Source organism: Schistocerca serialis, chromosome 2 (assembly GCF_023864345.2).
Source record: "Schistocerca serialis cubense isolate TAMUIC-IGC-003099 chromosome 2, iqSchSeri2.2, whole genome shotgun sequence".
Classification (NCBI taxonomy): domain Eukaryota; kingdom Metazoa; phylum Arthropoda; class Insecta; order Orthoptera; family Acrididae; genus Schistocerca; species Schistocerca serialis.
In genome coordinates this window covers 517,080,402-517,092,992 of record NC_064639.1, presented here as the reverse complement: position 1 = coordinate 517,092,992, position 12,591 = coordinate 517,080,402, and the positions used below count along the sequence as shown (strand labels likewise).

Here is a 12,591-nt window from a genome sequence, read left to right as displayed (position 1 = left end):
GTGTTTATTAACTCCTTGGCTAAAGCTATAATATCCCTCATAGACATAAGATGGTGGAGATTGTCTACAACTGCCAAGTCTAAACTGTGAGCAGTGCAGTGCACATAACACGCTTTTGGTTGCATATCCAAAACTAACTTTTTTAGTCCTTTGAACTTACCTCTCATATTCAAGGCACCATCATAGCACTGTCCCCTTAAATTATCCATTGACAAATCAAGACGAGCAAAAACATCTTTTAAAATACTAAATAGAGTTTGTGATTCAGTGTTGGGAGTCTCATATAAGCCAATAAAGTCTTCATTGATGATTAAGGAATCATTGGCAGTAAAAATACAAAATGACTCTTGTTCGTTAATTGAAGAATCAATTGTTTCATCAAGCATTACAGAAAAATTTTCAGTCTTCTTGACTGAAACCAGTAACTTTTTCAACACAGACTTCCCTAGCAGATTAATGATCTCGTTATGAATATTGTGGGACATCCACTAATACCCCAAATGCTCTAACCAATCTTTAAACACAGGTATATAATTCTTTCAGTGTTCCAACAACCTGAAAAAAATTTGAGTTTACATCTTTGTGTCCTCTGAATGCTAGTCCTTGTCAGCATAGAAATTGCGTGGTAGTAAAAATTGTCTCAAGAGCTAAACAGCCTTTGTTCATATCACTATCTAACTGTTCATTCAATTGGGAGGCTACACATGGGTTAGTTATAGAACTTAGTTTCAGAACACTTTTTTATGCGTAAACATATTTTCGTGAAGACAGAATTGTAGAAAACCCTATGGAAGTAAATGCATCTTCTTTTTTTGAAGAAAATTGTAATAGATTTTTAGCATCTGCCTCTTTACAGGTTTTGCAAAAATCTTTTTCAGTAGATGCTTCATATTCTAGCCATGTATATTTGATCAACCAAGACTTCTGAAATGATCTTTCCTTACCGGATTGTCCAGGTTTTGGCTGTGAAAGGTTCTCACCTGAATACGATGAAGCAATTGATGACACAATAATTGTTGGAGCTTGACTTGCAGTATCATCAACTTCCAAATGCCCCTTTTTGGTAACAAATTTATCCATTGCAAACCTAATTCACAATACATTAAGAGACTAAAGTAAGTGAATAAAATATAGTTATATAAAATAGTCTACTAGACACTGAAGTCAGAATGCTAAACATGTCTGCAGCACGCACTGAATGAAACTATCCACACTGAATGACTGTGACAGCAGGGTGAGCTTTACATAGCTGTGACATCGTAAATGTCTTGAAGCATCACAGCGACATGAGGCAGAGGGTTCCAGGTGCTTTTGCTCCAGTCCTTTTAATGTCACCGAAGCCACGGCGCTGGCCCGTCGGTGCCAGACTTCACCTGAAGGTTCGAGCACCGGAACAAATTCTAAGTGTGCCCGCAGCACCTTAACACTATCATGATACACACCACTAGTTTTCAGTTAACCTACTTACTACTGATAATTATTTGTTTTAACTCATTAATAAATGTATTTTAAAAGAAAACCTTGTGAAACAAGAAAAATAAAATAATTCGAACATAATTTTGATATTTTACAACAAAGCATAATATAACTAATAATTTTCTTAAATTATTGGGGGGGGGTCCACCCTCCCCCCCCCCCCCCCCCCCCCAAACAAAGTTTACAGGGGGCTCAGGCCCCCTCAGGCCCCGTGGAGTCGGTGCCTGTGGATAGATTTAGTGGAAAAAAAGACTGACAACAATGTTAAATATGCAGAAAATATTAGTTCATTAGAGGCTGTTAGAGACCGAGCGAGGTGGCGCAGTGGTTAGTACACTGGACTCGCATTCGGGATGGTTCCTTTGACAGGGCACGGCCAACTTCCTTCCCCATCCTTCCCTAATCTGATGAAACCAATGACCTCACAGTTTGGTCTCTTCCCCCAAACAAACCAACCAACAAAGAGGCTGTTAGAATTAATGAAGAACAAATGTTAGAAACAGATTTAATAGAAACTGAAGGTACTTTAGAACAAGCTACAAATAATAATATAGAAACTGTTACAGTACCTACACATGAAATGGAACAAAAATCATAGAAATTATAAGCTACTGTGGAATCCTCTATTATTAGTGAACTTGCTCATAACGCAGATTTGATAGATAATAAGTTTTGTTTTTGTTGATATGTTACTATTGGCACATTGCTATCTTCTGCTACTCCTGAGAATTCACTGTCATCTGTTAGTAATGAGAAATTGCTAACTTGCATTATTACTTAGAATTTACAGCCCCTGTTACCATTGAAATTTTACCAGTGTTTGTTACTTCTGAGAATTTACCATATACAGTTATTACTGATAACTTATCGACATCTGTTATTACCAATAACTTACCGTCTACCACAACTACTGACATATTATTATGATCGAACAATGGAAATCCCAGGATGGAATGTAACAATATTATGAAAAGGAAAGTTGCTACTCACCATGTAGTGGAGATGCTGAGTTGCAGACAGGCACAACAAAAAACTTGTAACAATATACGCTTACTAAGAATACATGAGTCTTATGTTAGTAATTGCTTATACTTTGAATACATCAGGCATGAAATGAGTATTCAATATAAAGATTTAAATATAATAAGAAAATTCTGGCCAAATTTAAATGATTTGTAGAACAGGATACCACAAATTGAGTATTCAATATAAAGATTTAAATATAATAAGGAAATTCTGGCCAAATTTAAATGATTTGTAGCACAGGATACCACTACTTGAATAGCAAAACCACTGAGCCACCAACAGGCACACTTAGTAGAAAATGATAACTTGCTATTTTTACCATTATATACTTTTTTATTGTTGTTGTGGTCTTCAGTCCTGAGACTGGTTTGATGCAGCTCTCCATGCTACTCTATCCGGTGTAAGCGTCTTCATCTCCCAGTACCTACTGCAGCCTACATCCTTCTGAATCTGCATAGTGTATTCATTTCTTGGTCTCCCTCTACGATTTTTGCCCTTCACTCTGCCCTCCAGTACTAAGTTGGCTAAGTTGGTATTCCCTTGATGCTTCAGAACATGTCCTACCAACCGATCCCTTCTCCTAGTCAAGTTGTGCCACAAACTCCTTTTCTCCCCAATTCTATTCAATACCTCCTCATTAGTTATGTGATCTACCCATCTAATCTTCAGCATTCTTCTGTAGCACCACATTACGAAAGCTTCTATTCTCTTCTTGACTAAACTATTTATCGTCCATGTTTCACTTCCATACATGGCCACACTCCATACAAATACTTTCAGAAACGACTTCCTGACACTTAAATCAATACTCGATGTTAACAAATTTCTCTTCTTCAGAAACGCTTTCCTTGCCATTGCCAGTCTTCATTTTATATCCTCTCTACTTTGACCATCATCAGTTATTTTGCTCCCCAAATAGCAAACCTCCCTTACTACTTCAAGTGTCTCATTTCCTAATCTAATTCCCTCAGCATCACCCAACTTAATTCAACTACATTCCATTATCCTCATTTTGCTTTTGTTGATGTTCATCTTATACCCTCCTTTCATGACACTGTCCATTCCGTTCAACTGCTCTTTCAAGCCCTTTGCTGTCTCTGACAGAATTACAATGTCACCAGCAAACCTCAAAGTTTTTATTTCTTCCCCATGGATTTTAATGCCTACTCCGAACTTTTTTTGTTTCCTTTACTGCTTGCTCAATATACAGATTGAATAGCATCGGGGAGAGGCTATAACCCTGTCTCACTACCTTCCCAACCACTGCTTCCTGTTCGTGTCCCTCGACTCTTATAACTGCCATCTGGTTTCTGTACAAATTGTAAATAGCCTTTTACTCCCTGTATTTTACCCATGCCACCTTGAGAATTTGAAAGAGAGTATTCCAGTGAACATTGTCAAAAGCTTTCTCTAAGTCTACAAATGCTAGAAATGTAGGTTTGCCTTTCCTTAATCTTTCTTCTAAGATAAGTCGTAGGGTCAGTATTGCCTCACATGTTCCAACATTTCTACGGAATCCAAACTGATCTTCCCTGAGGTCAGCTTCTACTAGTTTTTCCATTCGTCTGTAAAGAATTGGTATTAGTATTTTGCAGCTGTGACTTATTAAACTGATAGATTGGTAATTTTCACATCTGTCAACATCTGCCTTTCCTTAATCTTTCCTCTAATATAAGTCGTAGGGTCAGTGTTGTGTCACGTGTTCCAACATTTCTACAGAATCCAAACTGATCTTCCCCGAGGTCATCTTCTACCAGTTTTTCCATTCGTCTGTAAAGAATTCGTGTTAGTATTTTGCAGCTGTGACGTATTAAACTGATATTTCAGTAATTTTCACATCTGTCAACACCTGCTTTCTTTGGGATGGGAATTATTATATTCTTCTTGAAGTCTGAGGGAATTTCGCCTGTCTCATACATCTTGCTCACCAGATGGTAGAGTTTTGTCAGGACTGGCTCTCCCAAGGCTATCAGTAGTTCTAATGGAATGTTGTCTACTCCCAGGGCCTTGTTTTGACTTAGGTCTTTCAGTGCTCTGTCAAACTCTTCACGCAGTATCATATCTCCCATTTCATCTTCATCTACATCCTCTTCCATTTTTATAATATTGTCCTCAAGTACATCACCCCTGAATAGACCCTCTATATACTCCTTCCATCTTTCTGCTTTCCCTTCTTTGCTTAGAACTGGGTTTCCACCTGAGCTCTTGATATTCATACAAGTGGTTCTCTTTTCTCCAAAGGTCACTTTAATTTTCCTGTAGGCAGTATCTATCTTACCCCTCATGAGATAAGCCTCTACATCCTTACATTTGTCCTCTAGCCATCCCTGCTTAGCCATTTTGCACTTCCTGTCGATCTCATTTTTGAGAAGTTTGTATTCCTTTTTGCCTGCTTCATTTACTGAATTTTTGTATTTTCTCTGTTCATAATTAAATTCAGTATCTCTTCTGTTACCCAAGGATTTCTACTAGCCCTCATCTTTTTACCCACTTGATTCTCTATTGCCTTCACTATCTCATCCCTCAAAGCTACCCATTCTTCTTCTACTGTAGTTCTTTCCCCCATTCCTGTCAATTGTTCCCTTATGCTCTCCCTGAAACTCTGTACAACCTCTGGTTCTTTCAGTTTACCCAGGTCCCATCTCCCTAAATTCTCACTTTTTTGCAGTTTCTTCAGTTTTAATCTACAGTTCATAACCAACAGATTGTGGTCAGAGTCCACATCTGCCCCCGGAAATGTCTTTCAATATAAAACCTGGTTCCTAAATCTCTGTCTTACCATTATATAATCTGTCTGAAACCTTCTAGTATCTCCAGGGTTCTTCCATGTATACAACCTTCTTTCATGATTCTTGAACCAAGTGTTAGCTATGATTAAGTTATGCTCTGTGCAGAATTCTACCAGGCGGCTTCCTCTTTCATTTCTTAGCACTAATCCATATTCTCCTACCACATTTCTTTCTCTTCCTTTTCCTACTGTTGAATTCCAGTCACCCATGACTATTAAATGTTCATCCCCCTTCACTACCTGAATAATTTCTTTTATCTCATCAAACATTTCATCAATTTCTTCATCATCTGCAGACCTAGTTGGCATATAAACTTGTACTATTGTAGTAGGCACGGGCTTCATGTCTATCTTGGCCACAATAATGCATTCACTATGCTGTTTGTAGTAGCTTACCCACACTCCTATTTTTTATTCATTATTGAACCTACTCCTGCATTACCCCTATTTGATTGTGTACTTATAACCCTGTATTCACCTGATCAAAAGTCTTGTTCCTCCTGCCATTGAACTTCACTAATTCCCACTATATATAACTTTAACCTATCCATTTCCCTTTTTAAATTTTCTAACCTACCTGCCCAATTAAGGGATCTGACATTCCACGCTCCAATCCGTAGAACGCCAGTTTTCTTTTTCCTGACAACGATGTGCTCTTGAGTAGTTCCAGCCCAGAGATCCAAATTGGGGCTATTTTACCTCCGGAATATTTTACCCAAGAGGATATCATCATCATTTAATCATACAGTAAAGCTGCATGCCCTCGGGAAACATTACGGCTGTAGTTTCCCCTTGCTTTCAGCCGTTCGCAGTACCACAACAGCAAGGCCGTTTTGGTTAGTGTTACAAGGCCAGATCAGTCAATCATTCAGACTGTTGCCCCTGCAACTACTGAAAAGGCTGCTGCCCTTCTTCAGGAACCACACATTTGTCTGGCCTCTCAACAGATACCCCTCCATTGTGGTTGCACCTACGGTACAGCTATACGTATCGTTGAGGCACGCAATCCTCCCTACCAACGACAAGGTCCATGGGTCATGGTTTTTTTTATTTTTTATTTATTATTTATTATTATTTATTTATTATTTTGTTATTTATTATTTATTATTATTTATTTATTAATTTATTATTTATTTGTTTATTTATTATTTATTTATTTATTTATTATTTTATTATTTATTTATTATTATTATTTGTTTATTTTTTTATTATTTATTTATTTTTTATTAATTTTTTTATTATTTTTTAAATTGTTACTTTACTAAATCTGAACCTGCTGTTAATCACCACTTGTTTATTGGCTGAGTCTGTTTCTACACCTGGGTGTGATTTGGGACCCAGAAATTGATTTTTAAATCTTTGGCTAACCGTTAGGTAGTCTAGTTGATATTCCCCTGTGTCCTTTATGATTTTCAAAGAGTGTGTTCACTACAACCACCTGAAACTTTATGGCAGACTCAGCAAGCCTCTCTTCCCTCTCATTCCTTTACCCCAGCCTGTATTCTACAGTTACCTTACCTTATTTTCCCTCTATGAGCACTCCAGTTAACTAGGATAGTAAAATTTTCTTCCCTCTTTAAATATTTTTATCAACCCCCCCCCCCCCCCCCCCCCCTATTTTCTTATACATCTTTTTTATAAGTTAGCTATAAAAAAGTAACCTTTAATTGTGAAAAAAGTAAGTAACTTACAGAAATGTTTGATATAGCACTGAATGAAGTACGTCATCAAGTTTTACTTAGAAATGTTCAATGTGGCTACCTTTTGTAAGATGACACATGTCCCACCTGTAATTAGTTTCCTGCCAAATCATGTGAGGCAAGTCATGATGCAAGGTGGCAAGTTTTTGTGTTATCTGTTGTCACAGCTCATCAATGTTTCTTGGAAGCAGAGGAATAAACTCTGCCTTTAATGCAGTCCCATACACAGAAGTCCACTGGGATTAAATCAAGTGATCATGGTCCAGGATACTGTTCCACCATATCCAATCCACGTTGATACATTCCTATTTAATGATGATAATATAGTGGCACATCATCTTGCTGGAAAATAAATTCTGTGCCCATATCCTGTTGTAACTGAGGCATTACATAATGTTCACGCATGTCCAGTTAAGTCTGTTGAACTTGTTCAATTGCTGCATCAGAGACTGCTGGCTGATCCTGACCCAGGGTCGTAGGTGATGCACAGACAGTTTAGGAGAAAAGATTGTACCAATTAATAACAATCCATCTTTAAGAAGAAGGCTTGTGATATTTAGTCTTGAATTGTCTCTGAACTACAATAGTGGGTTTGGAATCATGAAACCATAATACTATGCATGTTCGGTACCATTATACAACTCCATGATGATTGCTGGAATAACTTATTTGCACATGCCTCCTGGGGAGGATGTTAGGAACTAACAGTTTCAGGTGGGAATAAAACTTGAAGATATACTGCACTCAGTACTGTATCAGATATTTCTATAGATTACTTACCCTTTTCACAATTGAAGGTTACTTTTGTATACCTGATTTAATAAACACCCTTTATAATGTCTCTATTTCACCATCATTAACCTGTGATGTCTGTCTGTAAAATTGTACACTGCTAGTTAGTACTGGCTTTGTCTCAGTCCTCAGAAGAATAATTCAATCCATGCTCTGCTGCTACACCATTCAGTGATGCTATTGCTATTATGACATACTCATCTGATGAGAAATTCTGTCTGTTTTACATTTCACTGTGATAATATCTAGCAAGTGTAATTATAATCATCTAGTAACCACTCTTGTCCAGTCCCCATCAGTGATGAACTAATTTGCTTCTTCTTTTTCCTCTCTTCCTCCTCCTTCTTCTACCACTTTTTTTTTTGTTTTTTTTTTGTTTTTTGTTTTTTTTTGTTTTTTTTTTTTTTAAAAAAGGTTGTGGTCACCATGAGATTACTTTTCAGGTTTGTTTATCCTCTGGGTCCACTTCATGTCTGTGCCTTTAATGTAGTGGTACCCATTGCTTTCTGCACCCTTCTGCCTTTGATAACAGCTGATTCTTCCATATTTAGCACCAGCTTTCTGTCAAAAGGGGAAGAGGGTGCCCTAAACTGCAAGCCAGCACTCCATCTACTTTTCCATGGCCACAGTAAGAGTGAAGATGAGACAGAATTTAAGGTGATGGCAAACCACAATGTTAAGTGATATTTGACAGTTATAGCTATTGATGTTAGAAACAATTAACTTACCCATAAGAATCTCAATAAGGCGAGCAGCTATCCTACGATGTTTAGGCAAAAATTGAGAAAAATTCTCATCACGACCCAACTCCAGTGGAATACTTAAATCAGGTGGAGTAATTTGTTTAACTTGAATTTCTTGAACATCACCTACAAAACCACTTCTGTCAACTACATTTAATTTCTGAATACGATCATTCTGAAAGCAAATAAGGGTTTTAAGTCATAAAAGAGAAAGTGAAGTTACTTAAGTCACTATCAAAAATAAATAAATAAATAAAAAATGCAGCTCTAAACATAAAAAATGAGTCTCAGTATAACTGATGTCTTGCCATATACACAGAACAACTTTTGTTCTTGATACTATGCGAATTAAAATTTTAACCTTGTCAGACATTCCATTTTCTCTAGTATCAAACTACATACTCGTATGTTTAAGCAATTTATGGTACACTATGGTCACTTAGCCTAGAACAAAAGCTTCATTCATTTGAGGAGAAGGGAAAGATTTGAACAAATTAATCACCATAATGACTGTGCACCAGTTAAAATGACATTAAGATGAAATTTAGGAATATCCTTCTAGAAAAAGAAACAGTGAATTTCGCTGCACATTCTCTAATGATGCTCCAGTGTTTCCAAAGATTTAAGAGTGATATTTGCGTCTGCTTTCTGCAATGTCAGTCATTATTCAAATTCTGCTGTCCCTAACATAAAATTTTTACAGTATTTTCAGTTCTGGAATGAATGAAAGTTATTAATTAATACTCTATTACTTGAATCAAACATTTTTAAGAAAATATGGAAGGACTTTTGGGTATGAGAGACATTATATTTCAAATGTAAGAGGATATCATGATCTGAGCCAGGGGGAAGGTCTCATGGCAACTAATATTTCTTTTGTGAAATGGGGAGAGATGAAGGAAATGAGCCAATTATTTTACAAACTAAAAGTCAAAACTACTGAAAATCTTTGTTTATTCATCAATAAACATATTTATGTCACCTGTTTATATTAGGTATTAACTGCTTACAGTGTATAAAATTAGAGATTATAATATGTATATATAGTTTGTGTGTGTGTATAGTACAAGGGCCATTCAACAAGCAATGCCCCACATATTTTTTCTCAGAACATATTTATTGTTAAGAGTCAGAATTTGGTGACAATATACATCAACATGTCTTGTCCACGTCCTATTTTTCTACATAGTCCCCATCATGTTGTATGGTTGTAGGCTAACATTGTGAAAGAGCATGTATTCCCTGCTAGTAAAAGCTCTTGTTCTGTAGGTGTAGCCATGTTTTCACTACATGACTGACACTCTCATCATCTTCAAAGTGTGTTCCCCATTGAGAATCTTCAAGTTGCCCAAAGAGGTGGAAGTCTGAGGGTGCCAGGTCAGGACTGTTGTAGGGTGGACGAGGCAATGATGTCCAACCCAATTTGGCGATGTGAGCATTCATGGAACCCATTGTGAGCACCTCTTTGAATATCCGAGTCTCGATCATTTGCAGATGCACTTCCAAAGCTGATCGACAACTGTAGAGTGAATTGTCAAGCTGTGATGTGCCAGTTGGCATGAATAATGGCATCCACACATTTCAGTATGTCTGGAGCAGTTGCTGTAACAGGATGTCCCGAGTGTGGCTGATCGTGGAGCTCTGTTTCTGCATTTCCTGAGGCTGTAACTTTCTTTATCCATCACTCAGCTGTACTCCTATCAACTGCAGCATCACCATACACCACACAAAAAAGTTTATGGATGTTCACCAAGGCTTCTTTTTCTGCACACAAGAATTCAATAACAGTATGCTGCTTGTAATGTGAGTCATATATAGACACCATTTTGCTGCTGTACTATGGCTCTGCCATCTGCCAGAATGGTTCAAAACTTCACCAGCGCACAGAACAAATGTCAAATGTGAAACACTAACAAGGACGTTTGTCTATGTATATTAATGGCTTTTTTAAAAAAATGTGGGGCATTACTTATTGAATGACCCTTGTATGTATCTATGTACAATATGTATAGTATAGTAATTTGAGATTGTAATATGTATAGGATCTGAAAACATTACTTTTCTGTCAGACATTCAGTTATATGTTTTTAGTAGTTTTGACATTGCTGGTAGCTATAGTTACAACACTGCTGGAACCTTTTGGTACCACAAGTCTCTAGAGGAACAGAAGGTTCCAAATAATTGGAAAAGAGCACAGGTAGTCCCAGTCTTGAAGAAGGGTCATTGAGCAGATGCGCAAAATTATAGACCTATATCTCTGACATCGATCTGTTGTAGAATTTTAGAACATGTTTTTTGCTCATGTATCATGTCATTTCTGGAAACCCAGAATCTACTCTGTAGGAGTCAACATGGATTCCGGAAACAATGATCGTGTGAGACCCAACTCGCTTTATTTGTTTATGAGACCCAGGAAATATTAGATACAGGCTCCCAGGTAGATGCCATTTTCCTTGACTTCTGGAAGGCATTCGATACAGTTCTGCACTGTCACCTGATAAACAAAGTAAGAGCCTACAGAATATCAGACCAGCTGTGTGGCTGGATTGAAGAGTTTTTAGCAAACAGAACACAGCATGTCGTTCTCAATGGAGAGATATCTACAGACATTAAAGTAACCTCTGGTGTGCCATAGGGGAGTGTTATGGGACCATTGCTTTTCACAATATATATAAATGACCTAGTAGATAGTGTTGCAAGTTCCATGCAGCTTTTCGTGGTTGATGCTGTAATATACAGAGAAGTTGCAGCATTAGGAAATTGCAGCGAAATTCAGGAAGATCTGCAGCGGATAGGCACTTGGTGCAGGGAGTGGCAACTGACCCTTAACATAGACAATGTAATGTATTGCGAATACATAGAAAGAAGGATCCTTTATTGTATGATTATATGATAGCAGAACAAACACTGGTAGCAGTTACTTCTGCAAAATATCTGGGAGTATGCATGCGGAATGATTTGAAGTGGAATTATCATATAAAATTAATTGTTGGTAAGGTGGATGCCAGGTTGAGATTCATTGAGAGAGTCCTTAGAAAATGTAGTCCATCGACAAAGGAGGTGGCTTACAAAACATTCGTTCGACCTATACTTGAGTATTGCTCATCAGTGTGGGATCCGTACCAGGTCGGGTTGACAGAGGAGATAGAGAAGATCCAAAGAAGAGCGGCGCATCATCACAGGGTTATTTGGTAAGCGTGATAGCATTACGGAGATGTGTAGTAAACTCAAGTGGCAAACTCTGCAAGAGAGGTGCTCTGCATTGAGATGTAGATTGCTGTCCAGGTTTCGAGAGGGTGTGTTTCTGGATGAGGTATTGAATATATTGCTTCCCCCTACTTATACCTCCCGAGGAGATCACGAATGTAAAATTAGAGAGATTTGAGCTTGCACGGAGGCTTTCTGGCAGTCGTTCTTCCCACGAACCATACGCGACTGGAACAGGAAAGGGAGGTAATGACAGTGGCACGTAAAGTGCCCTCTGCCACACACCGTTGGGTGGCTTGTGGAGTATAAATGTAGATGTAGATAATCATCTGGCACCTTCAGGAGCAAGGATGAAGGTGGTACTGGAAGGCCATAATTGGCTAATCAATATGTGACATGTGCAGTGCACCTTTGACTTCTCATGTCCTTTTTTGTTTCCTGTTCTATATATTTCATTAATGTTTTTCCGATATACTTTGTGGCTGAGTACAATAAAGTGAAAATTATAAAACCAATAGTCCATGTATGTACTTTTTATGTAGACTATAGTGTTCCTACTTAATTGATGAACCTGAAGAAAAAACAGTGTTCTTGTGGATGGGTTATCTACCACGTTTCGCACAGATACACACAGTCATGACTACTGCACATAACCTACTGCATGCCATCAGTGGCACCATCCAGGACATTAAAAATGAGATTGGGGTTCTGCTACACCCATCTTCTGTATTTCAACCACAGGATACCATGGCACACACCGATCTGACTTTTAACATCTTAGTAGCAGCCACACCATTCACATCATCAGGTCAGTGATGCAAATACAAAACAATGCTTTGCACAACCATACATCAGGGCC

At 37.8% G+C, this 12,591-nt stretch overlaps 1 protein-coding gene across 1 annotated transcript in view; it reads right to left on the bottom strand.

The window, feature by feature from the left end:
* The window catches only part of LOC126457488 (phenoloxidase 2-like), a 294,687-nt gene that overhangs the window by 223,785 nt on the left and 58,311 nt on the right, over positions 1-12,591 (bottom strand). Inside the window, exon 2 of the mRNA XM_050093788.1 lies at positions 8,511-8,700. Within this exon, the coding sequence (XP_049949745.1) occupies positions 8,511-8,700 (190 nt within the window). The remainder of the gene's footprint in view (positions 1-8,510; positions 8,701-12,591) is intronic.